Genomic DNA, 25,123 nt, shown 5'->3' on the forward strand with positions numbered 1-25,123 from the left:
GGTGCTACGAGAAGGTTGATGCTCGACGGAACATTCACGCGTCATCAGCTGTTGTTTTCTTTTTTATTTGCCACGTATCAACATATAATGCAAAACTAGAAGCGTGCCGATTGTTGATCATCTATATATTGCCTCTCGAGGGGTGCATTGCAAATATGTAACAAAAATATGTTGGCGATTTTGGCTCAGAGATAGTAAAACACATATCGATATGAAAAAAAAAAAAAGAAATCAGACCGAATGCTCGGCCTCTTCGCGTTTGCGGCAACAAAGACAAAGAAGAAAAATGAGATACCATGGGAAGCTGTCTGTCGCGCATGTCGACGAGACACATTGACCAGCGGACAGGCATGACAGAGCGAGAAAAGCTGCTGGTGATGTACAGCTGGAGGCGCTTCTGCGACAAGAATAGTGACTACGGCGTTCTGCTCTTTGTCAGGTTGTTTGCGAAGCACCCCGAGTACGCTAATCTGTTTCCCGGCTTCAAGGGACAAAGTCTGCTCAGGCTCCAGCACGATCCCAAGTTCAGGGCTCATGCATTTGCTGTGGGCCATCAGCTGTCGGCCATGATTGACAGCTTGGATGACCCATTTGTGCTGACTGAGCTTATCTTGAAGAACGCCTACAACCACACCGGTCGGCCCGGCCTACAGCCGGAGCATTTTGTGGCTTTCTTCTCAGCGGTGCTGGAGGGAATGGTTGCAAGCGACGAGTCGCTTATGTCTCCGTACACCGTTAAAGCCTGGGAGAAGTTTTTCGAGGTGAGTGCGGACCCGTTGTTACCTTAGCGATAGATGGTGTTTTAAGGCATCCGACACAGGTAAAACTACTACGGAGCACTACTCCTCACATTTCGTCACACTCAATGTTTGCGTCTTTGTTTCTATGCAGTGTACAAACTTGTGGCTTTCGGGACAAGAGTTGATGCACTGCGCGGGGAAAATCCGGAACGTAGAAGATCACTTATTGAAACTGGCAGCATTTAGAACAGTCACAGAAGTGAACGCCGTTTACGTTTTACGATTTTTAAAAGTGCCAACCGTCATACGGAGTTCAAAGTGAGCCGTCGCTGTAGGGGAAGTAAGTTATTCTTGATCACATCTAAAGGAATCATGAATGAAAACTGAGAGAGCTGGGGGCCCTCTGAGGTAGAGAAGGTAGATAAGGGGGGAAATTTGGGAACTTTGTATGTCAGAATTACCCCTCACCTAAAAAAATCAGGTGCAACGGCATTCTCACTCACTGCGCTCACTCCTCGCTATTAGCTCTGTATCGTGGCTAGAAGGGTTATAATAGCGCTACTCAAGCTAGCGTCGTTTACCTAGGCTGTTGCCTAAATTAGCCTAATTATGCCAACTTGGCGACTAATGTGGCGCGAAACCCATTGATTGCCTGGCTAACAGTACAGGTAGCTACTTGAAAGCTTCGAATGAATTCTGCTTGAGTTATTGGATGTTAAATGGCATTGTGAACTTCTCTAGGTGACTGCACCTGACAATTTTGTTTCCCGTTATACCTGAGGCACATTCCGTGTGCCTGACTGTACCCAATTAAGTGGAAATGAATCTGCCTGCTCTTGTAGCCGGGTAATAGAGCACATGTGTCACTGCTTAACTGAAATATGTGTCAGGTAAAGTGAACTTCTATTATCCTTATCAACGTCTTCTGGTTCTGATGGGGCGGGGGAGGGGGGCCAGAGAGAACTGTTCTGTATGGCTGAAAAATTCAGAACGTTTGCCTACTGGATTACTGTGGCAAGGGGTATGCATATATATAGTCGGTGAAGGTTTAGCATATGCACGGTTTCAAGAAAGAGTTATCTGCTTGGTTAGGTATTTAGCAGCTCGTGAGCGCTGCATGCATACCGCTGTGTGAAAAACATTACTCCAGCTACCTTGTATACGCTCCGCTGGTACGTTTCATCACTTGCATCTAGAGTCGTAGAAGTGGTTGCTGTTGACGCTGGGACATTTATCAGAGCGACAGAGGTTTTAACCATTTCAGCATTGTCAAAAGAAAGGTCCAACGGTCGCCGTGGCTAGACTCCTAGGACGGCTTTCCTTGCCATGTGTCGTCATAGACTTGCTTGTGTTTAGGATTTGTGAAAGCTCGGCATTCACGTGGAGAGTCGTCTCCTCCGGCTAGTGCGAAAAGGTCTAGAGGCTGCAGTGATGTGTCAGCGGCAATGCAAACTCAGCCATGATGCTGAGGCTGACACACGTGCACTCTTCTGACCCCCTCCCCATGTGCCTCTAAAATGCGAGGGCACATAGGTGGTGGTCGTTCTCCGCCTTAAGAGATTCCTTGTCAAAAAAGGCCGGCTGTGTTAACGTGTCAGTTGTTTCGTTCGCTTGTCTGCGAATTCTCATGTTATGCAAGATTAAAACGCTTGTAATGAGCGTGGATGCCTGCGCTGTAGTCGGTGGCTACCAGTTAAGGCCATCATGTCAGCGATGGGCACGACGCGCTTGTTTATTTCCACGCGCGCCGCTCGCTCAGCAGTCAGGTGTGGCCAGCACAACACAAAACTTTCAGCGCCGCGGGGAGGTTCTGCACACAAGCCGACGTTGTGACAACGTTGTTGCTTTTAGACGACGCCTCGTTTTGCCGCGACGATGTGACGCTTTACGCTTTCCTTTTTCTGACAAGGTAACACTATCCTGGGGTGCTCGAGCAGCTTGCAACGCTGCCTAAAGTATCCTCCTATTCAAGCGTATTGGGCTCATCAGTGAGGTGAACTAGAATAACTTTTTTCTGTTTGAAAATAAAGGTAAATCACTTTACCTTGGTGATAACATTGATTTACGAACACCAGTCAGTGGCCCTAAGATAATTTCTCATTTGTTTCAGGAAGTGAACATGATTACAAAATCTGTCTTCGACGAGACTTCAGCGCAATCGGTGACTCGGCGAAAATCAGAGTTATACGAAGACCTACCCTCCGGCCGAACACCAGACAAGGCCAGCGACGGCACTCAGACAACGCCTACAAGTAGCACCAAAAGAGCTATTGGCGCTGTTGGAAGAGGGACTTGGATAACCCGGCAGAGCTTCGTACCCTTGGAGACCCGCGTATAGATGGTGACTGGTTACAAATGCGAAGCACGGAGTCCCACTCTACTAGCTATCGCACTTTGTTTGATCATGAGGCGTATGTGTAAAGTATCCGCAAAGTTTGTGCGCACATTGCAGCGGTGGACATTGGAGGCTTCGGCACTGAAAAAATGGCGATAAATGTGTGTATTTAGAGAATATTGTTGAGTGTATTGAGACTATATTGCTTAACAAAACGTGATGCTAACAATAATTTGTACTTCATATTGTATTAAATGTGGCGAGCGGAATACAATAAGGTAAAACAAAGCTTGATTGGATACTTTCACACGAGCATGCCTTTCCCTCTTATGCTGCAGACTCGTTCACCAAGAATTACGAACAAAAAAGTGCTTCACGGCATATCATGCTCTGAATCAGCCCTCAGTATGTGTTACACATGTTTATTTATTAAAACACCTTAACCAGTTTTCTACACGTTAATTAAAAATTAGTAACAGACTACATATAGAATTACTCAAAGTCGATTGTAACTAATTACACCAGTTATTGACAGCCCGAAAAGCAACTGATTACATAACAGTAATGGATTAAAATTCGGTTACTTTTCCCCGAACTTAACAGACATAACACAAACCCGCACAAACAGCAATAAACAAGTGCGGCTTACTTCAGTTCTTTTTACAGAAAGGAATGGGACAGTGCGCTGTCCCATTCCCACCTGGCTTAGCGGGTCCTGCCAGACATAATTGTGGATGCTAGACAATGACTTGCCTGTGATTCATCTCCACGTCCAGGTCACCAAGTTTGGGGGGATGAATCACAGACAATTGTCGTTGTCGGGTCTCAACAAATATATTTGGCAGGGGCCGCTCAGCAGGCGGGAATGGGACAGAGCACTGCTGGCATTTAGTTAAGCAGCCACGAAAACCAATCTGGGCGTGCATGGCAGGCGTGCTGTGGCTGTCGCCGTCTTCTACGGCCGGACCACGATGGCAGGCTATAATTTGACTGCGAACAACTCTGACTGTGCTTCACGTCCCTTTTCTCTTCCCCTCTTTAATTCCCTTATCCTTTTCACCAATTTAGGGTGGGTAACCGGAGGCCTTTCTGGTTAACATCTCTGCCTCCCTACTCCTGCACATCTATCTGCTGCTGCTGCTTTTATTTTCTTATTCATGGAGCAGGATCACCAGTTTCAGGCTCAGAAATACTTCATGAAGGAACATTATTTCACTCCTTGCCCTACTTTCTTCGGCCCCACCCTGCTCCCTCTCTGACTTTTCCAGTTCAGTAGCAAAGCTGTATTTAATCCCTCGTCATTAATGATCATCGCGCTGTCCAGACGAAGACAAGTTCGCTTGTCAAAACGTTCCTTCCGCTCGCGAACTAAGGCTCCCGTTGTACACTTGTTCAGTGCTCTTTCATACCGCTTCAATAGAGTGAAATCGCATTCTACGTTGCATACCTTTCCTTATCTATCATTAATAATAACGCACCGCTTTCTAAACTTCACAGGGCACCTTGGTACTGTTATCGGTGATCATTGTTTTGAAGCAATAACTCTAGCTGGAGGTTTGGTGTTACATAAAACATTGCGGAGGTTGACTCCAGTTGAAATCTAGTTATCCGAGCGTAAACTCTGGTAAACATGTTTACAAGTCAGCATGACGGCTGCGGCGAAGCGCTGACGCACCTGAACTGGCATGCATCTCATTTGGGATGAAATGGAGCAACCAAGTGCAGGCGAATCATTTGTTAACCCCACGCGATGTCGCGTGCTCAACTGACGCTAAAAGCTTAGGTGGCAAAGTTTTCCGGAGGATTTCACTGCAGGCTATCCAGGCTCAAGGTGAAACGCGCAAGGGGACGACCTTGCGTCCAGGTAGTTCCGGAGCCCTTTCTGCGGCATCTCTCGGCGCAAGATGAAACGCACAAGTGAATGACCTTTTAAGTAACTGGGAAAAATAGACCTTACGCCCTAAAACTTAATGCCCTTTACATGCGCTTATGTGAATATTAGTGAGAAAGGGTCTCGTACTGTTCGATCGACAAAAAGAATTGTTTCTCTGAAAGCTAGCAGGGAAGAAATGACAAACTTCCTGGTAGGCTGTAATTCAAGCTGTGTTACTCTGCTGTGTGTTAATTATTGTCCGTATTATCACATTTGTGCACGAAATTTCAGTTGCATGTATGGTTTTACATGTACCGTGTTTGCCAAAAGTAACTAGGCGTGTGCGAACGGAGCTTTCTTGCACCCAGCGAGGGCAATCAGTATAGCAACGGTGCTATTCGCCTCGAAGCTGATGTAATACGCGTTTTTTGCTATATAATTGCTTGCGTTCTGTAAGCCGCTGCTGAAACGTACCAGTACAATTGCGCTTTCCTGTTTGTTTGATGCGCCTGTAAATTAAATATTGATAATGCACCACGAAATTTCAATACGCTTTCTTCGAGGTGCCTTGCATAATGCCACTTTCTGCACTGTAGCTCTGGAACAAAGATTCGGAAAAACTTGTGAACCGTTTCGAGGACACTTATCTCTCTTTTAGGTTTGCAGAGCGTTGGTTAGCGCCTAGGGTAGGGCATGTAAAATAGGTGCAGTGATTGATTCTAATAAATTCGTGCATTTGCTTGTGGGTAAGGTTTGGCATATGTAACCAACTGCAATGAAACATTCCTCATGGTTAGCCAATAGGCACACATGATCCCTTTCGCAATTGCGGAAGACTTTATTTAAGGGAGAACAGTTTCATAAACCTACCATATTCTTCCTAGTAACGAACAACCAGAAGTCACTGGGCGAGCTATCACCTGATTTTCTTTTTTCCGCATTTACCGAGAAGAGCGAATAGCACCATCGCTCAGCACAACTGGGCTTCGCACAGTGAAAACGCAGGCCGCATATCATACAAGTCTAATTTTTATCATCCAGATAGCTAGAGTGAGGGTATGAAGTTACGTCAGCTGCTGTACCGTCGGAGCCGACGAGCACCGTCTAGCGCCAGCGAACGCAACGCCGCCTCACGACCGCGCGTCTGCTCTGGTAGCCTTCGGAGCAGCCTTGTTACTCTTGGCAAAGACTGTACATTCGCAGGAAGAATTAAAGACTGCATCAGATGTGCACGAGCGATCACAAAGCAGAAATCGTGCAGGAGGTGTGATTCAAAAGGAAAAAGCAGCACACATCGGGGCCTATGGCTGTCTCACGGCAGATATGATTGCCCCCCCTTCCCCTCCAAAAAAAAACAAAACAAAAACAAAACGTCTGGCTGGCATGCCGGAAGCCGGTTTCGGCTACAAGTGCGTCAGATGCTGAGGGAGGTTCTTTGATAAACATTTTGTCTCTGAGCACTTGATTGCTAGCCGCATCCACACAGGCTTGCTCCACGCTGGTTCAACATACAAGCTCCGGATACGTCACATACGTCCCAGCTTCGGCTACTGGAATGTAGCACCCGTAGCGTAAGCTGCCCGTACCCAGCGGCCTCTTACCTGTGCGGTATTGTGGCGAGCTGCAAGTGATAATCGTTAAATCAAAGCATGATGTGCAACTGCGTAGTGCCAACACGAGCATACATTGAAAATGCTGTTGCAGAATGTACAAGAAACAATGATGCCCCTTGGCTTTGTTCTTAAGAGTTTTCATTGTTTGCTAATGCAAACGTCCCTTGAATAGATCGATTGAGGCTGCGGGCCTACGGATGTAGCAGCATGAGGGCAGCGTGTCCATAATAAAATCATTTAGGGGTACATAAATAACCCTAAATAATTCTTTTTATTATGGACACGGAACGTATGCTCTCCTTGGACGATTATACACGGGTTTGTTTGAACCGGTCACATCACGAACGCAATATAGGCATCCCGAAACTGTGTAGTGTACCTTCATTTGCTTTCAAGTCATAAATAACGATGATATAAAGTTCCTTGCTTGTGTATCTGTCTCCAGGGCATTTATTGAAGTTTCATATCTCGTGTCACTTCTTTTCTGGTGCGTTTTTTTATGCAGAACTGAGCACGCTTCTTAAATATGTATAACTTTGGACTCTTTTTTTTTTTTTTGCTGATTGAGTGTTGCAGCATGCGAGTGTTTGCGGAGTCTGTAGGCGCATTCTTTATGTGTGTCCAGAATGCTCTTGCTGCATGAAGTATTTATGTATCCCGGCTCCTAGAATAATGCCCACAATGTCGTAGTAGGTGCTCCAAATGAATAAATTTGAAAATTTACTCGGAACAGCCATGAGTGGCCCGAAATGCTGAATTTGCATGCGGATGGCTTTCCAATACAGGTTGCTTGGTTGAGGATATCGCTACAAACATGAGTGAGAGTGAAACCTTGCGTAAAAGAACTTTTGATATTCAAAGAAATGCACACCTGTCGGAGTGCACGAGGCACGAAAGGCCGAAAGTGAGGTGGAATCATCGTCATCATCATCATCATCATCGTCATAATCATCATCATCACTTGACTATACCCACTGCAGGGTGAAGGCCTCTCCCATATTTCTCCAATTTACTCGGTTCTGTGCTAGCTGCATCCACTTGATCCCTGCGAACTTCTTGACCTCATCCGCCCACCTAACTTTCTGCCGCCCCCTGCTACGCTTTCCTTCCCTTGGAATCCAGTTTGTTACCCTAAGCGACCATCGGTTATTGGAATGTTTGTGACGAAAGACGCTACGCTGGTTAGAACTGCACTTACTCAAACGAGTGAAACCATGGCTGTGAGCACATTTTTGATGCTTCACGTACCTCATAGATACGTGAAGCTTTGCAACGTTAAAAATCTTGACAATCGTCTCATAAGCTTAGCGTGCGAAGAAAAATATCTTTAGGCATTTTTATCCCTATCGTTTATCCCGCGAGCGTTTTGCGCTTTTGATGCTCCGAGTTTGGCGGTAAAGGCTCGTACGTTTCACAGGCGTGGCTACTTGGCTTCCGAAAAAAGGTCCGTGCGCACTGGGCTTAAATTGCGCGGATATGGTGCATTTTGAACTACTTGAGGAATACTCTTTACATAAAGCATAGTGATAGTTAAACTAAGCCTTTAGGGGTGTTACCCGAACATGTAGCCTATACCACACGACATATTAAGTGCCGCTTCAACCAAGCCGTGTGAATTTGGCTGCATGGCCATGGAGTAGCGTGCCGGACTTGGCGTCCAAGAGCACTGGAAAATTGGCTCTTATGGCAACTTACCACCTGAAATGATCAAATCAGCAACCCGAGTTGGCAGTTCCTCCCAACTTTTGGTGCTGCTAGTTAAGTAGTACAAATCACAGAATATAACGGTCGGTCATGTAAGATGCTAGCTAAAACTTAGCAGCTTAACGTGCCACGCCGAAGAAGACAGCTACGACTGACCTTCAGCTTTGCGTGTCTTTAAAAGTAGCTGCCTACGTTTACCGCAATTCCTCATTGGACGAGGCTTTGTTTCTGAAGACTACGAAAATGTTTGCCGCTGAAAACCTTGTACGATATGACTATTTTTGAGAGCGCTGGTATGTAGTTTCCGCCAAATATACTGCGGATTTCGGGTTTTTCGGAAATTAGTGAGTGTTATCAGTCCGGTTTTTAGGGTCTGAAGGACAAATACGCAGAAACACTGGCCGCTATCGAACCTGATTTTTGCTGGGTGCAGGTGGCATAAAAATATGCGCCCCCCACTGGCTGCAAGCCGTTACGTGGAAATGTCATTGAACTTGGAGCCTTTACGAGGAAAGCTTGAGGAAAACTGCACATGATGCGAAGCTAAAAAAAAAAAAAAAACCTGTGAGGCTTATATACGATTTCTAAGCCTCCGACTACGAGGCGGAAAAGGAGGGCAATTCGCACCTCGTGGACACTTGATTTCGAGACTAACATCACTTGCGGTAAAAGGGTGAGCGTGCGCCGCAGCTGTGGTGAGGCGGCCATGAAATGGGCGTATACGCAGCAGCTAGTTCACACACATGAATGACAGTTATGAAATAGGCGTATACGCAGTACCTAGTTAACACACATGAATGACAGGGAATAGTTGGTGTCGAGATAACACTCTAAATACATTCTTATAAAGGGTTGTTAATGGAAATGATTTTTTTTTCAAAGCGGCAGCAGTTTCGACGCATGTCAAAGAGCTTCAAGAAGCTTGTTTCGGAGTCAATGTAAGCCCACCAGACACCGTCGACAAGATCCCAAGCCCGTGGCTAAGACTATATTTCAGTAAAAACTGCAAGGAAATGAGTATGCAATGGTATTCGCGATTTGGCACGTTTCGTATTCGGCTTACGGTTGGTGTCGGGTAAATAAATCCCGATAATCCTATTCTTATATTTCCGAAAGCATGGTACATTCTAATCAGCAGACATTTTTCGCTGTATAAATTTTATCACGTACTCTTTTGTATTGAGATATAAATGTAGCCGAGGCCATGAAGACATAGACTAAAACAACTAACACTTGTATCGCTGTAGCTATTTTTATTAGAGATGTTCGCCAGTAGGCATAGTGAAGGACAAAGTGAGTGTGGGAGAAAGAAAAAGAAGTATAGACTAGCCTCGCATTAAAATTAGCAAAACGTTTTTCATAAAGTGATTAACGACTGCAGTAGTTCTTTATTGCCAAAGGGAATGGCGTTCGTGGAGTAACTGGAAGCACGGCTCTCGAGAATGACTTTTTGTTTGTTGCTGTACTCCAGGCGAAGCGCTATTGCGTGGCGAATCATACTATTTCTGATTCTACCACGTTTAAAGCCATTCAGGCAGGAAATAGAGAGGGGCCAATTATGAACTACTGCACTCTTCGGCTGTAACACAGGAACCAGATTTTTGTCTGTAGAATCCATCCCTGCAAAAACAACCGGATGCACACTCATCAGTGCATGCTTTCTCAAAGGAGTCCCCTTCTTCTTGGAAGTCGAGGCAGGATTCCTCTGCGCAGAATCTACTGACACACTTCTTGAAAACTTCTCTGTCCGAGCATGCTACAAGAAAAAGAAAAAAACAATGGTACCGTGTAAATAAGAATAACGGAGGTTGATAAATTCGAAATGGGTACACTTGGCATATTGCGTCCACAGCAACCGAGTCATAGCAAAAGTAATTTGTGCTGGAGTAAGCGTCACAGCTATCGCAGGCAAAAATGCAATATTATAAGGATCATCATTACCAGAGTGTTCGTCACGAAACGTGCATGTCTTTGCTACAAAATTCAGAGGTAAGGTGTGTCAGGTTATGGGGAGGAATTATATGCTATGAGCAGTTCTTACGCACGGTAGCAGCGTATCACAATAAGAGACTCGCAGTGGCTCCTAAAGTATCTTGATAAATTTAAACTACAGCTAGGCTCTGAACCCTGCCTCCACCACGCCACCTCTTTGCCGCTTGAGTACCCATCGTGCTCGGACCGGTTTCTTGCAGGATGTTTCGGAAGATCATTGGTTCTCTTTCTCGTCTCTCCTTGAATAAAGCGTATCTTGGGCGTTTTATGCGCTTGGTTTAATCTTGTTATTATCTCCTAAGCACGGCTTAAAGAACGTTGCGCACTGTGCTTTCAATGGAGGCAGCTATGAAGACAGCAACAGTGCAAAGTTTTCTAAAGTACAATGAAAAATTGAAACGCTACCTTGCCCGTTTCGCGGCCGTTGTACATAGAACAGTTTTTTTTTTTGATGAGTCGCTTATGGCCATTAAAACCTACAAAGCAAAACAAACTTGGTTGGTTGGTTTGTGGGGTTTAACGTCCCAAAGCGACTCAGGCTATGAAAGACGCCGTAGTGGAGGACTCCGGAAATTTCTACCACCTGGGGTTCTTTGTTGCACAAAGTGAACAAGCTGCGGTAATAAAGTTTATGCATTTATGCGCCCGTCCTGTTCCCTTTCTATGTCTTTTGTACCTTTTTTATACTCTTTCTTCCGCGTCATGAAACAGCACTCCCGTCTGCAAATGCTTAAACACCAGCCTCTCGGAAATTGAGTTTTCTGTGACGCAACGTAAAAATCTCCTAAATGTTAAGCTACTTGCCTACGACATTCTTGTCAGACCAAGGTTTGAATACGGTTATGTGGTTTGAGACTGATGGGTGCGATGATTTTACTCAACAGATGGTCATTATATTTCGAATTACGTCGTATGTGATTTGAAGCAGTAGAAGAGCCAGCTTCTCCCAGCTTACTGTCATAGTCCTCCTAATTATTTCTTACTACTTGTGTAAGCCATAGATTTGCTGCTCTACTTCTGGATTGTTTGTTAGTCTAGGCTTGATCTCGATCGTTAGTCACGCTGCAGGCATTTGCTTTCTGTCGGCATTGGTCTCGATACTGGGGGGCGCAATTAGGTTCGTCCTCGGGCAAACGTCGCGCGGCTGGCTTCTGCATGATGCATGCCGCTACGGAGAAAACTGTGGGGCTTGAGCGCGTGACCAGTAGAAGAGTTTGAGCTTTGAGAGTTTGAGATTATCGACGCCCGGCATATATTCTATCTACGGCTAAGTTTCAGCCATATGTAACTTACCCAAGGGGGTCGAGCCGTTTTCTTGGATTGAGGCCATGGAGAAAAACATTAAAATAGACTGAATGTGTTTAGCCAGCCGTATATGAGTGATCTGTCTTCGGCCAACTTTCTCGCAACATGAAAGTCTGGAAGACGCTGTATCATGTCATACAAGCTCCACAATTAAGCCAAGGGCACCCGGACTCAATCTCGGACGCGGCGGCAGTTTTGCGGTGAGCCCGCTGCTTTTGTACTTGGGTGCCCGTTAAACAATCCGCTGCATTTAATATTATCAACCCGTCTCCCCATTTAGACGTACGTGGTAGTCTATTTACCTTTCGGAAGTTAAACTCTAGAAAAGCCTAAAAACAGCCGCTGACAAATTTTCTGTATTTTTTTCGTCGAGGAACACTGTAGTAGCGTGCAAAGCAACAAAAATAATCAGCCTAAACACGAATTAAGAATACATATAGTCTTTTAATTGCATTAGGAAATTTCGCGTCTTTTTACTTCTGCATCCATTAGAAAAAAAACAAAAACATTTTTAGCAATACTGTTGCGAAGAAGATCGGCAGTGGCGCGGGAGGAGCCCTCGCGCTAGATCAGCCATTAAATTATCTTACACCCTGTCGCCATGTTGTGCTGCATTCTGGTTTGTGGCCACGTAATATTTTGGTTGGAGGCGCGGTGTACGTCATCCCCATCCTCACCTTGGAGCCAGGACGCCATCCGTATGCCGGGCCATCGGCCGAAAGTCCGTGGATATCGCTGCGGAACTCCGCTCCAGCCCTTCCTGCCGAGACCCGACAATCCGCAACTACCGCCGCCCCACCCCCAGCCCGGATCTGACGTCAAGTCGCACAGACGAACGACCATGCAGAGCCGAAACCAGAACAAAGACGGGAAGGACATGAACACGAAACCCCAGCCCAAGTCTCCCGACACAACCTCGAGCCATCGGCCCCATGGATGCTTTGATGGTGGATTGCTGGAAAGCTCCAGGGGAGGCGGATCATCCACGTTTCAGTCACGGGGCTGACAAGCAAGTCATTCCCTTTTATATTTCCTTTGAAATTCTCACCGTCAAGTCATCGACTGGAATGAACCGATCGGGGCGATCGCTGGGTGGCCCCGGAAATGTTGCGAAGAAGTTCAGCAGGGGCGCGATAGGAGCCCTCGCGCTAGGTGAGCCATTAAATATTCTTTCACCCGGTCATAATGTTGTGCCGTCTCCTCACTTTTAGCCACGTAACAATACTTATTTGTGTGCTGCATTTACATATCGAAATGTAAACTACCGGGAGCTTTCGCTTTCGAGTTCGACGCGCTACGCTTAGGCCTAGCAGGCAGGCAGTGATTTTTGATAATCAGGTAGGTTTCGACTGGTGCTAAAGAACATGTGATACACGAACCCGGTGCCCGTATGAACACTGATGTGTCTGCACCCCTAATGTTCGCCTGGAACAAGCATGACAAGAGTAACCTCATTATCTACGAATCTGGATAATCCAGCGTTGATGATCCAGAATTTTGTCAACGAAAACGGTCCGGCGTTAGCTGCATTTCGATTGCAAAAAATGGGTACCGAGAAATTTTAAACACTAGAATGCATCAGCGGTGGTCTCATGACTGTGGTATCCAGGTTGTATCTTGGCTAACAGTTTTATTGATGACGTTTACTTTTAGGTATTTAACGGACGGAACCGATGAACTAAAGATATCGGCATAAAACTGAAGAAGCAAAACGCAGAAACATGTTGAAAATAATTTATCCATTATTTGTGCAGTTCTGCATCAAGAAGACAGGCCTCTAAAGGTGTTGTTAGGTGTATTGAAGGATCATAAGTGACATCATTATGCTTTTTAAGAAAGGCACTACACGGTCAATTATATCTTGGCTCTACGACATTGCAATGCCACATTATAAATGCACAGCAGGAAAATAGTTAACTAGAACAGAGAAAAAACAGCGCCGCAATAATGCGCATTCGTTTAACACAGTACATAGGCGGTGCAATGGTTGAAATATTTGTCAGAAACGTCGAGTTCGATTTTATTTGCCTCCTTCTAACTTGTGTTCTTCAAGCTTATTTTTGTTTCTATGCAAGAACTATCATTATGGCGGCGCAAACACACGAAAGAAACGTGGACACAAATCCCACTGGTTGAAGTGATTTAGATTTGGATGGGAACAAAACAGTACTGTAATTACAATAAACGCTTTCCTTCGCTACACATTTTTAAATAGCTATGCAGTGTTCAGATAAAAACAATTTTAAAGAGAAGAAATAAACGGTTAATAGCCTGGCTCTGGATGCAGTTTTGAACTTAAAATGCCTTACATGAACTCCGAATCATTTCTTTTGTACAATGACCACTTGCGGAGCACAAGAAATGTCCGTATAAATGAGTACAAGGATCTGTTTAGGCATCAACCTCGCATTTTAGCATGCTTACATGAAGTGGCAATAGTTTGTGGTATTGGGCAGGTCGTAGGCAACCTGAGATGCCATGCTCGACACTTACATGATGGATCGATGACCTGCGGTACTTGCGGCTGCGGTATCTGCGACTGCGGTATCTGCGACTGCGGTATCTGGGACTGCGGTATCTGCGACTGCGGTATCTGCGACTGTGGTACCTGCGATTGTGGTACCTGCGACTGCTTTATCTGCCACTGCTTTGCACAGCTTCCGGTATAACATAGGGTTACTAATAGTATTACAGATGCTACGGGAACCATGGCCAGAGCTATGTTGGAAACTGCTAAGCTGCAGTTCTGAAATTCAATGAGCTCCGCGCAGGGCTACTTTAGGCTGTGGATATTGTTTTCATGATACCCCCCCCCCCCCCCCCAAGAATTTATTACTATGGCTTCCTGAAAAAGTAAAACCTTTAGCTTGTTCTTGCCTTTATAACGTCTCCACATAAATGTGCTTCGGCAGAACCGGTACTAACATCTGGAATCGATATCTACAAAGAAGGAAAAGAATAGCGTAGAGCGCTTGGTATGCAATAAAATATTTATCGAGGTTCCGAGAAAGGCGTTTAGTTTCGCAAGCGACCATGCGAAAGAATGTATGCGCTGAAAAGAGCTTCTATCAAGTGTGCCTATATATTTAGTCATACTGCACGCGGTAAATTACGATCTATGTTCCTGTTTGGCAATCCCAGGTAAAGAGTAGGATATGTGACGATCTAAAATGTCTGTCACGTATCAGGTGGCCAACCTCTGTATGAATGTTCGAGGAAGTTAGTACGAACATACATGAAGAAAAGAGTTCTATTAACCTTCTAATAAAAACAAGAAATATTGCTTTATTTGCAGTAGTTTGGTGTTGGCTCAACGAAGCATGAAACATAATTTACTACGCGGTACGAAAATGAAAAGCGTGCCTTGGAAGCATATCAGCTGTAAACTGTCAATAAATAATGTTCTTCTATGGCAAGCGAAATAAATTCATTTTCCAAAGGGTTGTTGTCATATTGAAAGCACATATAATGGTCCCGTATTGTTTGGTGAAGTTCCCTGTAGCCTCAAATAAACCTGTCAAAGGAACGCTTCGCACGCTTATGCTACCTCTCTGCACTCGGCAATAATGAGGAGCAAAAAACAAAAAAAAAGCCAAAAAAATTGAAACCAGGGCTCTGTATGGACACTGCGTCGTTTGACTTATGATAACACAACAATGTATTCACTGTATATAACTTTAACTTTATTCTTGCACGGATGTATCTGTGCGTCCGCATTGTGCTTACATGACAGTATAGGTTGCGTCAATGCGGTGTCGCAAGGCCATGAGTGTTGGCGTGGGCAGAGTGAGCTGCCAAAACCGAAGGAAGAAATTTGAAAACTGTGCATGGATGAGCCACTTGGTTCTGACTGAAATACTATGAGTGCGGCGTGCGGAGAGCTGACTTGAGTACCTGTAAAAACAGATTCAATGAAAAGGCACCTTAGCAGCAATTGTCATCGCCAAAAAGAAGACGCTGACTCCTAAGATAAAAATGCTGTCAATAATTATCTCCTCTCCCCTGACGTTTCCGTACCGGCAGCGTATGAAAAAGCCTCCTTGCTAATGTCATAAAACTTAGGTTGTAATAATGCTCGCATGCCTCACGCCGACGAGAAGTATCTATATTGAAAACAATGTCGGAAAATAAATTTAGACGCCTATGAACACCGACGGCCATTTATTAGTACTTTACTTTCGCAGAGTATGTGCTTTAAATCCAAACACTTAGATGATATGGAAAAAGTGAATGAGATAATTACCATTACGATGAGCATGAGGCGGGGACGCTGTTGTCTCTGACAAAGAAGCGGAGGATACAGCGCTATATCGCATAAATAAAAAGAAGATGTATTAATGGCTAGCGAGGATGCACTTAAAGAGAAAAGTGAGGTCTGGTCTGGCTGTATCGAACTTCTTATGTACATACATATACTATTATATATTGACAGACAGCGGCTAGCATTTACCTCACTGTCAGAGTAACATGGCTAAGCAGCTAAGAATCTTGACTGCTGTAAATCGGCGGTTACCGACCGACAGAAAATCACCCAGTGTGGGCGTATGGTCAAGATGCCCGGGCTCCCAAGAAAATAGAGCGGATACTCTACAGCTCCAACATTTGGTCCCAGGGCACCAGGCAAGGATGTCGTAAAAACCATTTGCACCACTCCACAATACACGGCTGTATAACCATAAAACTACCCTGAAGGTATAGTGCCCTTCGTGGGCTGTCACAACACATGGAAAGAAACATCTGTATTTGGAGATGTAGGCTCCAACTCATCAAGTTGAGACAACGACCCGGAACAGGGTCAAGCCTCCTCTTTCTTCTTCTTGGCAAGATGCAGACCGAAAGGTAGATTGTCTGCAAACAATGCATGCGATATACAAGGAAATTACTTGGGCAAACTGTTTCGGGGTGAGGGAGATCTATTGTACGGGCCCGTGCCAATTCAGGCTATCGATTTATAACACGACAATGCATGAAGGATTGGGAGCGAGCTCTAGCTAGTTCGGAAAAGCGAGAAAAAAGAATTCCGAGAACACAGTTTCTTCTAAGCCGATGCAAATGATGTTCTGGTATCAGAAGAAGGATTGTGCTACAGCCGATTACAATAAGCTATCTTTATAAGTGTTTGTGGTAGTTTGAAGATACATTATTTCGTGCAATATATAATGGGGGATGCTTTGAAAACATACGTAGAATTGGCTTTTTTGGAATATTCAGTGACTAAAGATCAGATATGGCAGTAATTGAATTACAGTAATAAAATTACTGTAATTTAATTATTTTTTCGGTAATTTGTAATGTAATGAATTACTTTTTTAGTTTGGTAATTTAGTAATGTAGTGAATTACTTTTTAGTAGTAATTATTCCTCTTGAAATTACTTTTACTAAAGTGCGCCATCACTCCATCAATATACAACAAAGTAGAGTGCTCGAAAGCAGAAACGACATGCTGCAACCCGAAGCCAGAGTAAGGGATTGGCAAAAGGAGACAGAATTGAGCAGAACTATTGTCAACTAGAATACTCTAGAGAACAAGTTGTTGTTTTGTTTAATAGCTTTTTGTGATGTATGGATGCGAGAGTTGGACTGTGAAAAAGACTGACCGCCGAAGAATTGACGCGTTTGAATTGTGGTGCTGGCGAAGACTCTTAAGAGTTCCTTGGACTGCTAGAAGATCAAATCAGTCGATATTGTCTACCATAAACCCTGACTGCTCATTGGAGGGTCAAATTCTAAAGTTAAAGCTCAGCTACTTTGGTCATCTGATGAGAAGATAGGAGTCGCTGGAGAAAGATTTGATGTTGGGAAAGGTTGAGGGTCGCCGGAGAAGGGGTAGGCAGCGAACGCGATGGTTAGATGGCATTCTCGAGGCATTGCAGATGAAGCTATGTGATGTTAAGAAGATAGTGAGAGACCGGAAAGCTTGGCGTGACATGGTCCATAGGGTCACGAAGAGTCGGACACGACTGAACGCCTGAACTGAACCTAATAGCTTTACTTACTTTTTGCATTTATGGAAACTAGAAAGTAATTTCAAAGTAATTGAATTACTCAGTGGAAGTAATTGTAATGTAATTTCATTACTCTTGGAGAGCAGTAATGAGTAATGTAATTTAATTACTTTTCTGCAATTTTCAGCAAAGTAATTAGTGAGGTAATTTATTTCCTTTTCAAAAGTAATTTTGCAATGTATGCTAAAGATGTGCCCTTCCTCAGTTTGAACCCTGCCGCGGTAGCTCAGTTGTCAGGGCGCTCAACTACTGAAGCTATTGATGCAGGATCGAATCCCCTCCGCGGCGGCTGCTTTTCAATGGAGGCGAAAAGCAAGGAAGCTGTCTACTTTGCGATGTCAGTGCCCGATAAGGAACCCCAGGCGATCACAATTTTTGAATACCTAAACTCGAGCATCGCTATTGCCTGACTGGTTTTGGGAACCTAAAGCCTACAAAATAAACGAAACATTTATTAGTTTGAGCAGACGATCACAGCGTGCCTTTCATGAGATCTTTATTGCCATTTTTCATGTATGTTCCAGCATTTAGCAACGGTGCAGCGGCTGTATTCGAGGTACGCCTAGGATGGTTTCTCTGAAGCCTTCAGTCAGTTTAACCCGTTCGCTCACAAAAAACACTTGCCGTAGCAGTTCGTGCGGCCGCCCTAGTTTCGCACATGATTGTGCCTGTTGAGTCCCCTTTTTGTTCTCAAGGTTTGTATACGACGTTAGTACGTTTTACATTCTATTTTTTCGGAACATTTCAAATATGTGTAATAACTGCACACAAGAAATTACCTCTCATAGAGGTTGCGAGCTGTACCTTCAGAAACGGTAAAAAAACCGAAATTGACAGGCCAGACTTAAAATCATTGGATGCTATACAGGCTTTTTTTAAGAGTTCATACCGAAAAAAATGCCCTTTTAAATAACCAATTTAGAGTATCACTCTAATACGATTCTGTATGAAATGGCTGGAGGATGGCCCGGGTAATACCAGTACATAAAACGGGAGATCGACTTGATTATGTCAACTACCATACAGTGTGAGATTATTATTGGATGTAAGCCTTTACCTGTAGATTACCTTAAAAAGGAAAAGCAGCGACTAGAAAATATTATCCGGAAAGCTATCCGGTTTATTTTGCCACAATATAAGAGGCAGCATTCTCCTATATTGATGATGAGACTGAACAATATCCCCAAACTCAACATACTCTTACGCGATGGTTTGAATGGTATAATGAAAATAGTTCTGTCAAAGCGCCTTATTTATTTTATGACACAGTCGTAAATGCTCCTAAAGACCTGTTTTCGTTCTCACGTAATCACTCTCTTTTGAGTGAAATATGATCCCTTCTTTTAGTTTGCTTTTGTATTGTTTGTGTTGCTTGTTTTATGCTATTGTTACTACTACTTTTGTCATGACGTTATTCAATTCGTTCCTTTATTGTCCCCCCTGCTAGGGTCATATGTGAAATGCAGTACGTTTATAAATAAACTGTATATATAAATATTAAAGACAACGCTTCAGGTGCGATCTGCAATGAGAAGTCTAGCGAAAACGGTGCTGGTGCCTCTAACAGGAGTTCACTACACGTGGTTGCGAAGAATCTGCCAAAACGATGAGCAAGCCTCAACATGTTTATTCTCAGTGTGTATAGCAGAAAATGAGGGAGGTCAAGTAGGGTTATTCTTTTATAAAATCGGAAGAAAGAGCAGACAGAGCCCCACAGATAGTATCCGGTGACTTTAACCGGCATAGTATGAGTCCCCTCTCCCCCTCTAGGGGATGCTTCCGTGAGCCATGATTTCACCCAATGAGTGCCACACTGAGAGCCTCAGTAAAACACCAGTGCACGCCGTAGCAAGTAAAGGTCTCAAAACGCGCAAATCATATGCAGCTTGAAAACTGTATGCGACCGAGGCGCCCTACACTGCAGAGCTGACGGAACAACCTAGCAGTAGGCAGCTCTCTAACGCAACTGTTCATACCATATTGCGGGATTAGTAGGAAAATGCAAGACGGCAAAACTGCTTCGAACAGTGTACGAAAAACAGTTTCGAGCATGATAGCAAATCCAGGTTCGCTCAAGTGGCAGCGGAATTCATGTAGGGAACCAGAATAGTGACAACCGTAGGGAACCAGTGACAAAACGTGGCAAGATTGTCGAGGGGCCGGCCTGGTGCACTTTCTAAATACTGACGCAAATGCGAAATAAAGAACATAAGTGTTATGTCATATTGATGTGTGCATTGCAAAAATATTATTTTGTTTTAACATAAACACCGACCCCACCTTAAATTATAATTGTTAGACATGAACGCTCCGGCTGCATATGGCGTATTGGTGATAATATTGTTGCCACAGTTTAGAAAAGTCCTGAAATTTTGGAAAACATTGCATGGTATTATCCGAATAGCATTTTGTTACACTAATCTAGGCTCTTGTTTCTTTTTCCTTACGGCTGTTCCTGCAATGAAATTTGAAAGAAGTACGGAAACACTCTAAATGCCAAGGCATGTTCTTTCTCTCCAAAGGTGTGCGATTGTCTAGGCATCTCAAAATAACGGCTTGAGAGGCTAGTTGGTGCATCATCGTATTCAGATATGTGGCGCAAACAAAGACAAACACAGGAGAAGATCCACAACACACGCGCACACTACCAACTGTAAGAAGAACCGGAAAACACTTCCTCTTCTACACTCAGGCACGTCTCAACTTCTTCTTCTTCTCATCTCCCTCTTCTTTGCCAAGGGGAAAATGTCACACTCTTCCTCGCACACCATAACCTTGTCCAAACATGGCGGTGACCAATCTCTTCTTTCTTTTCTTCTATTCTTTCTCTTCTTTACCAAGGGGAAAGTGACACTTTCTTCCTCTCAGCCCAAAAAACATCGACCAAACATGACAGTCACAAATTCTATACTGTCTTGTAAATCCACACCACTGCATTGCCCAGTAACTCCTACCACACTGGACAGGTAAATATCACCACATAGTCACAAATCATACACTAAAAACACCACCACACAAATACAGCAAATACAGTAGGACATGTCCATCTACACACCATAACTTAAGTAGTCCCTATCTATTGAGAAACTATATCTTGCCAACATCTATGAAGCCACGAGGCCCATGTACTTAAGGGGGAAAAAATTCTGCAAACTCCCATGGCCCCAAAAACGTAAGATGAGTCCAAGAATAACAACTTTAGGCCAAGAATAACACCTTGAGGCCCGATAATAATCTCATTCTTTGCATAACTCAAGAGAATCGCTCAATAAAATTAAATTCTTTTCTACGTAAACTCAACGAAGCTTCACTTGTTTGCGCCACATATCTGAATACGATTGTCTAGGCAAATGCCCTGAAAAATACAAATTCGGAATATTTAATAAAATTCAAAACTTGGAAGCTGCTTATGCGGTAGTTCAAGCTAGCCTGTTTTTTGACAAACTGCGAAAACATAAAATTTCTGTTAATTACAGAAAAAAGCAAGACAGCAAAATCTGTGAAATGACAACTAGCCGGTTTTATCGAAAAAGAAGGAAAGTTGAAATTCTGTTGAATTACTGAAAACGCACTAACAGAAAATATTGGCAAAATTACAAAGTGAAGACAGAAGAGAAGTGAGAACAGAATAGTTATCTCAATAAATTTGCCATGAAATTTATGTGTTTTTTTTTTCGCAAATGTTTTTTACAGTACAAGTTAGGCCAAAACCGCTGTTCCTCGAGCGAAGATGTATCTTCCGCCGGAAAAAAAGAAAACAGATATTCTTCTCGAATACTACTCTCAATTTCCCTCCTCAAATAATGTTGACCTTGCGCCGGCGGTACGTATGAAGTAGCTACTGGATGCGACTCGAAGCAGCTAGTGTTACGCACACTGGTACAGGAGATAAAGCGGGTGGTTGAAGGGCATGGGCTACAAACATCCTTCCCCTGAGCGATATCACTAGTTACCTGTTTCAAAAAGAAATGAGTGAGTTACATGTCAGAAAACAGGTAAGAGCACCGCATCGCAAGGGTCGCAAGTGTGGATCTATCTGTGCTCCCTTCCAGACATGTCGGGTGCAGAACAGTGAACTCATTCAAAACTGGCGCCTGCTTTCCTTCTTCCCGAAACAAGAAACAACGGTGTAGAACCAAGCCCTCTCAATGGAAACTCATCTTCGATTAACCGGCGATGGAGGAGCAAAACGCATCGCACCAAACGGGGATTGCGATGTGAGCGCCTCGTTACGGGAAGCGCCTCATCACGGTCGGGCCCCAGTTTTCGCCGCGCCTCGCAAAGCGGCGCTGGTACCCAATTAAATAAACCCGGAACGGAGGATACAAGAAAGTAACCTAGGTTTTAACCTGTCATATAGATTGGGTAGACCAGCGCCTCCCGGGTTTGATGTATACAGACGATATTGTCCTGCTAGCTGAGAGTCTGGAAGAATTGCAAACTCTAGTTAAGTATAGCGGAGATGAAGGGGACCCTCTAGGCTTCAGTTTAAGCGCAGTTAAGTCGGGTCTGATGATTTTCAACTCAACTGATCAGGGTCTTAAATTACATGGTCATGAAATACCCAGAGTAGCAGAATGTAAATATCTGTGGGTATGGGTAAACGAAGGATTGGCATACATTGGAAAGCATGAGCAATCAATTAAGGCCAAAGGGCGAAGAAATGCCGGGATAATGAAGCATAGGGCATTGTGGGGATTCAACAGGGATGAGGATGTCAGGGGTATATGCAAAGGAATTATGGTGCCCGGACTTACTTTCAGAAATGGGGTTTTGTGCTTAAAATCAGAGGTACAGTCGACATTAGAAATAAATCAGAGAGCCGTTGGGCAATTAGCATTAAGTGCCCCCGGCAAAACCACAAATGAGGCGGTACACGGAGATATGGGCTGGACATCTTTCGAAGTACGGGAAGCTCAGAGTAAAATATTATATGAGGAATGCCTGAGAAAATTGGACAGTAACAGATGGACAGCTAAAGTATTTAAATACCTATACCTAAAAAGCGTTGACTCACAATGGAGGAAAAGAACTAGTAAACTAATTAGTAAGTATGCTAGTAACAAGGACGGACAAATAAAGAGCGTTAAGCAACTAGTGAAAAACACAGAAGGTAAAAATTGGATAAATTCGATGGAAAAGAAACAGAGTGTGGAATTATACCGAAAGTGGAAAATGCAGATCAGGAAGGAAGATTTCTTTGATAACTCAAGAGGCAGTGCCCTACTTTTTGAAGCTAGATCAGGGTGCCTTAGAACACGCAGCTACAAAAAAGAAATTTAACAATGAAGATGACGCATGTGCTGTATGTGGTAACTCCCGTGAAACAATTGACCGTATTATACTCAAATATAATGATATCCATCCAAGTCGATGCAGGCGCAGTGACTCTTCCTGAAGCTCTGAGGTTTAGAGATAACAGTGGCCGGGTGAATAAACCTGCGGGGGAAGCTAGCAAAAAACGACTGGAAGATTGGTGGCTTAAAAGCAGAAAAGTGACATAATGTTAGTAATGTAGAAACAAAAATTCAATAAATAAAATGATAGTATAATTAACCAATCTAAAGCAATAATTAAGATATATAGGGAGAAAACTGAGCGTGATAGGAACTGCTACAACCCCGTTTCAAAGGGGACACTCCTATATTCCATCCATCCATCCATTCACGTAGGGATGATGCCCTGCCATAATGGCTTAGGCAATTCGTCACGCACAATGAAAGGTGAATAACGGTTTTAGTAGTTTAGTATTTGTCCCTTCCGCTCTCTACTGTCGCGGCAGTCGCCACCTGTTGCTGCCGTAATGCCACCGGTGCTTTCTTCTTGTTAACTGCTTGAAGCCGATGTGTTTGACAGTCTCACGTAGGCGGACAAACAGTGCGGCGTTTTGTCTGCTAGGCTCGAATTTATCATCACGCATTGGGTTGTGAAATTGATGGAGTATGATGCATTGTTGTAGCTGCCACATGCGGTCCCGCAATGCCAGGCTTACAGGTAAGCAGCAGAATAAATAGCTTGCGACACTTTTTTTTTAATTCAACTGCCATTGTCGGCTTTGTGCATTTCAATGTAATACCGTAAATGTTCCTTTCCTGAAGGCATTGCTCCGAAGGGTATGAAATACACATGTCGTCTCTGGCCGGTGACTGCAGATGAGACGGCCGTGTAGTGACTAGTCGTCGGTTATTGCTATCACAAAAACATGTCACATGACCGAGATGAGGGATGAACTTAACCTTTGAGACCAGAGAGTGAGGACTTAATCCACCCTCGAGGACACTAGAACCTCCAGTTATGCACACTGCCTCTCATGGACGTTTATGCGCTTGATTAAAGTGAAGGCTTATTCTTGGGTCAGTGTTTCACATAATGTGATACGTTGGAAGTGTACGCTACTGAAAAAACTTCAGACTAAAGAGCCGCAAATAAAAGTTAGAGGTCACTGCATAAAGGCATTGAAAGAATGCGAAAGCATTACCGCTGCAGCGATAATCTTGTAATATTTAGCTTTTTTCCTGGGGATGTCTTTATTTCTAATTCTGTTTAGTTTCATCTTATTTATGTTTACTTGTTATTTTAAGTGGCCTTGTTACCTTTTATTTTACTGTTACTATTAAAGAATATCCATAATTGTTATCTTCATTACTTAATAAAGTAATATTTATTATATTTACGGTGATTAATCGCCACTATCTAACGTTAGCATTACATATCTTTTACAACTGATTTCGCAATAATGATTGGTTTAATGAAAAGGAAAGGCGCAGTATTTGTCGCACTTTCTTTGAGGACACTTGACCAGCGCGAATCCTCCTGGCCTCACATTTTGCGCCTACGTTTGGCCTCACCAACATCGTCTATAAAGGCTTTCGCGTCAGAAATCGGGGGGTGGGAACAATTAAGTTCCGCTTTTGCGGACATGATGAAATAGCGTTAATAATTCCGCATCCCCGCTCGAGTACATACTCTTTACGTCTCGCTTATTCACCAGTCCTTTGCTTTTGCCTCTATTATATCACTATTTTTTACAATGCAAATATTTGTTATTTAAGATCACACTATACAATCGTCAGCTCCCATACTTCGTGGAAGACCACCTGGAAAACATATAAAGCCTCGCTTAACCAAGCGATGATAACGTGCCTGTGGAAGGTTAGTATGCCTGGCTTGGAAAGCAGGACCTGTAAGTTCGATTCCTTTCAACCTCCTATCTGAATTGAAAAGCTGAAGTGCGAAGCTGCGGCCAAAGCGTCCCTTTCACGTGGCCAAGTGTCGCAACTTCTCGCAATTAGTCGCAACTTCTCAGAGCATCCCTGACTTTTCTGTTCACATCGCCGCTGCTGACAACAGCAGCGCTAGATTTTAATGTGAATGATATCGATATTTAACAATATCGCGACCAATGAAGGTGATCAGCAACGTAAATGCCCCCCCCCCCCATGTTGATGGAAAAATATAGTTAAAACTGGAGCCAATGTGCTATCACTCACCCTCAAAGGCTCAGCTTATGCTTTTCCCAATTACTTCACGAAATATTTTGCCCTTAACGTCATGC

The 25,123-nt window shown here is 43.8% G+C and overlaps 1 protein-coding gene across 1 annotated transcript; it reads left to right on the forward strand.

The window, feature by feature from the left end:
• The first annotated feature begins 296 nt into the window (after positions 1–296).
• LOC146176827 (globin-like) lies at positions 297–12,568 on the forward strand. The gene is made up of 3 exons (XM_084581403.1): positions 297–761; positions 2,851–2,901; positions 12,317–12,568. Exons 1-3 carry the CDS (start codon positions 297–299, stop codon positions 12,566–12,568), a joined length of 768 nt encoding a protein of 255 aa, XP_084437529.1.
• Positions 12,569–25,123: the final 12,555 nt, after the last annotated feature.

This window comes from Amblyomma maculatum, chromosome 10 (genome assembly GCF_055883805.1).
Source record: "Amblyomma maculatum isolate TAMU_Amacu chromosome 10, ASM5588380v1, whole genome shotgun sequence".
NCBI classification, from domain to species: domain Eukaryota; kingdom Metazoa; phylum Arthropoda; class Arachnida; order Ixodida; family Ixodidae; genus Amblyomma; species Amblyomma maculatum.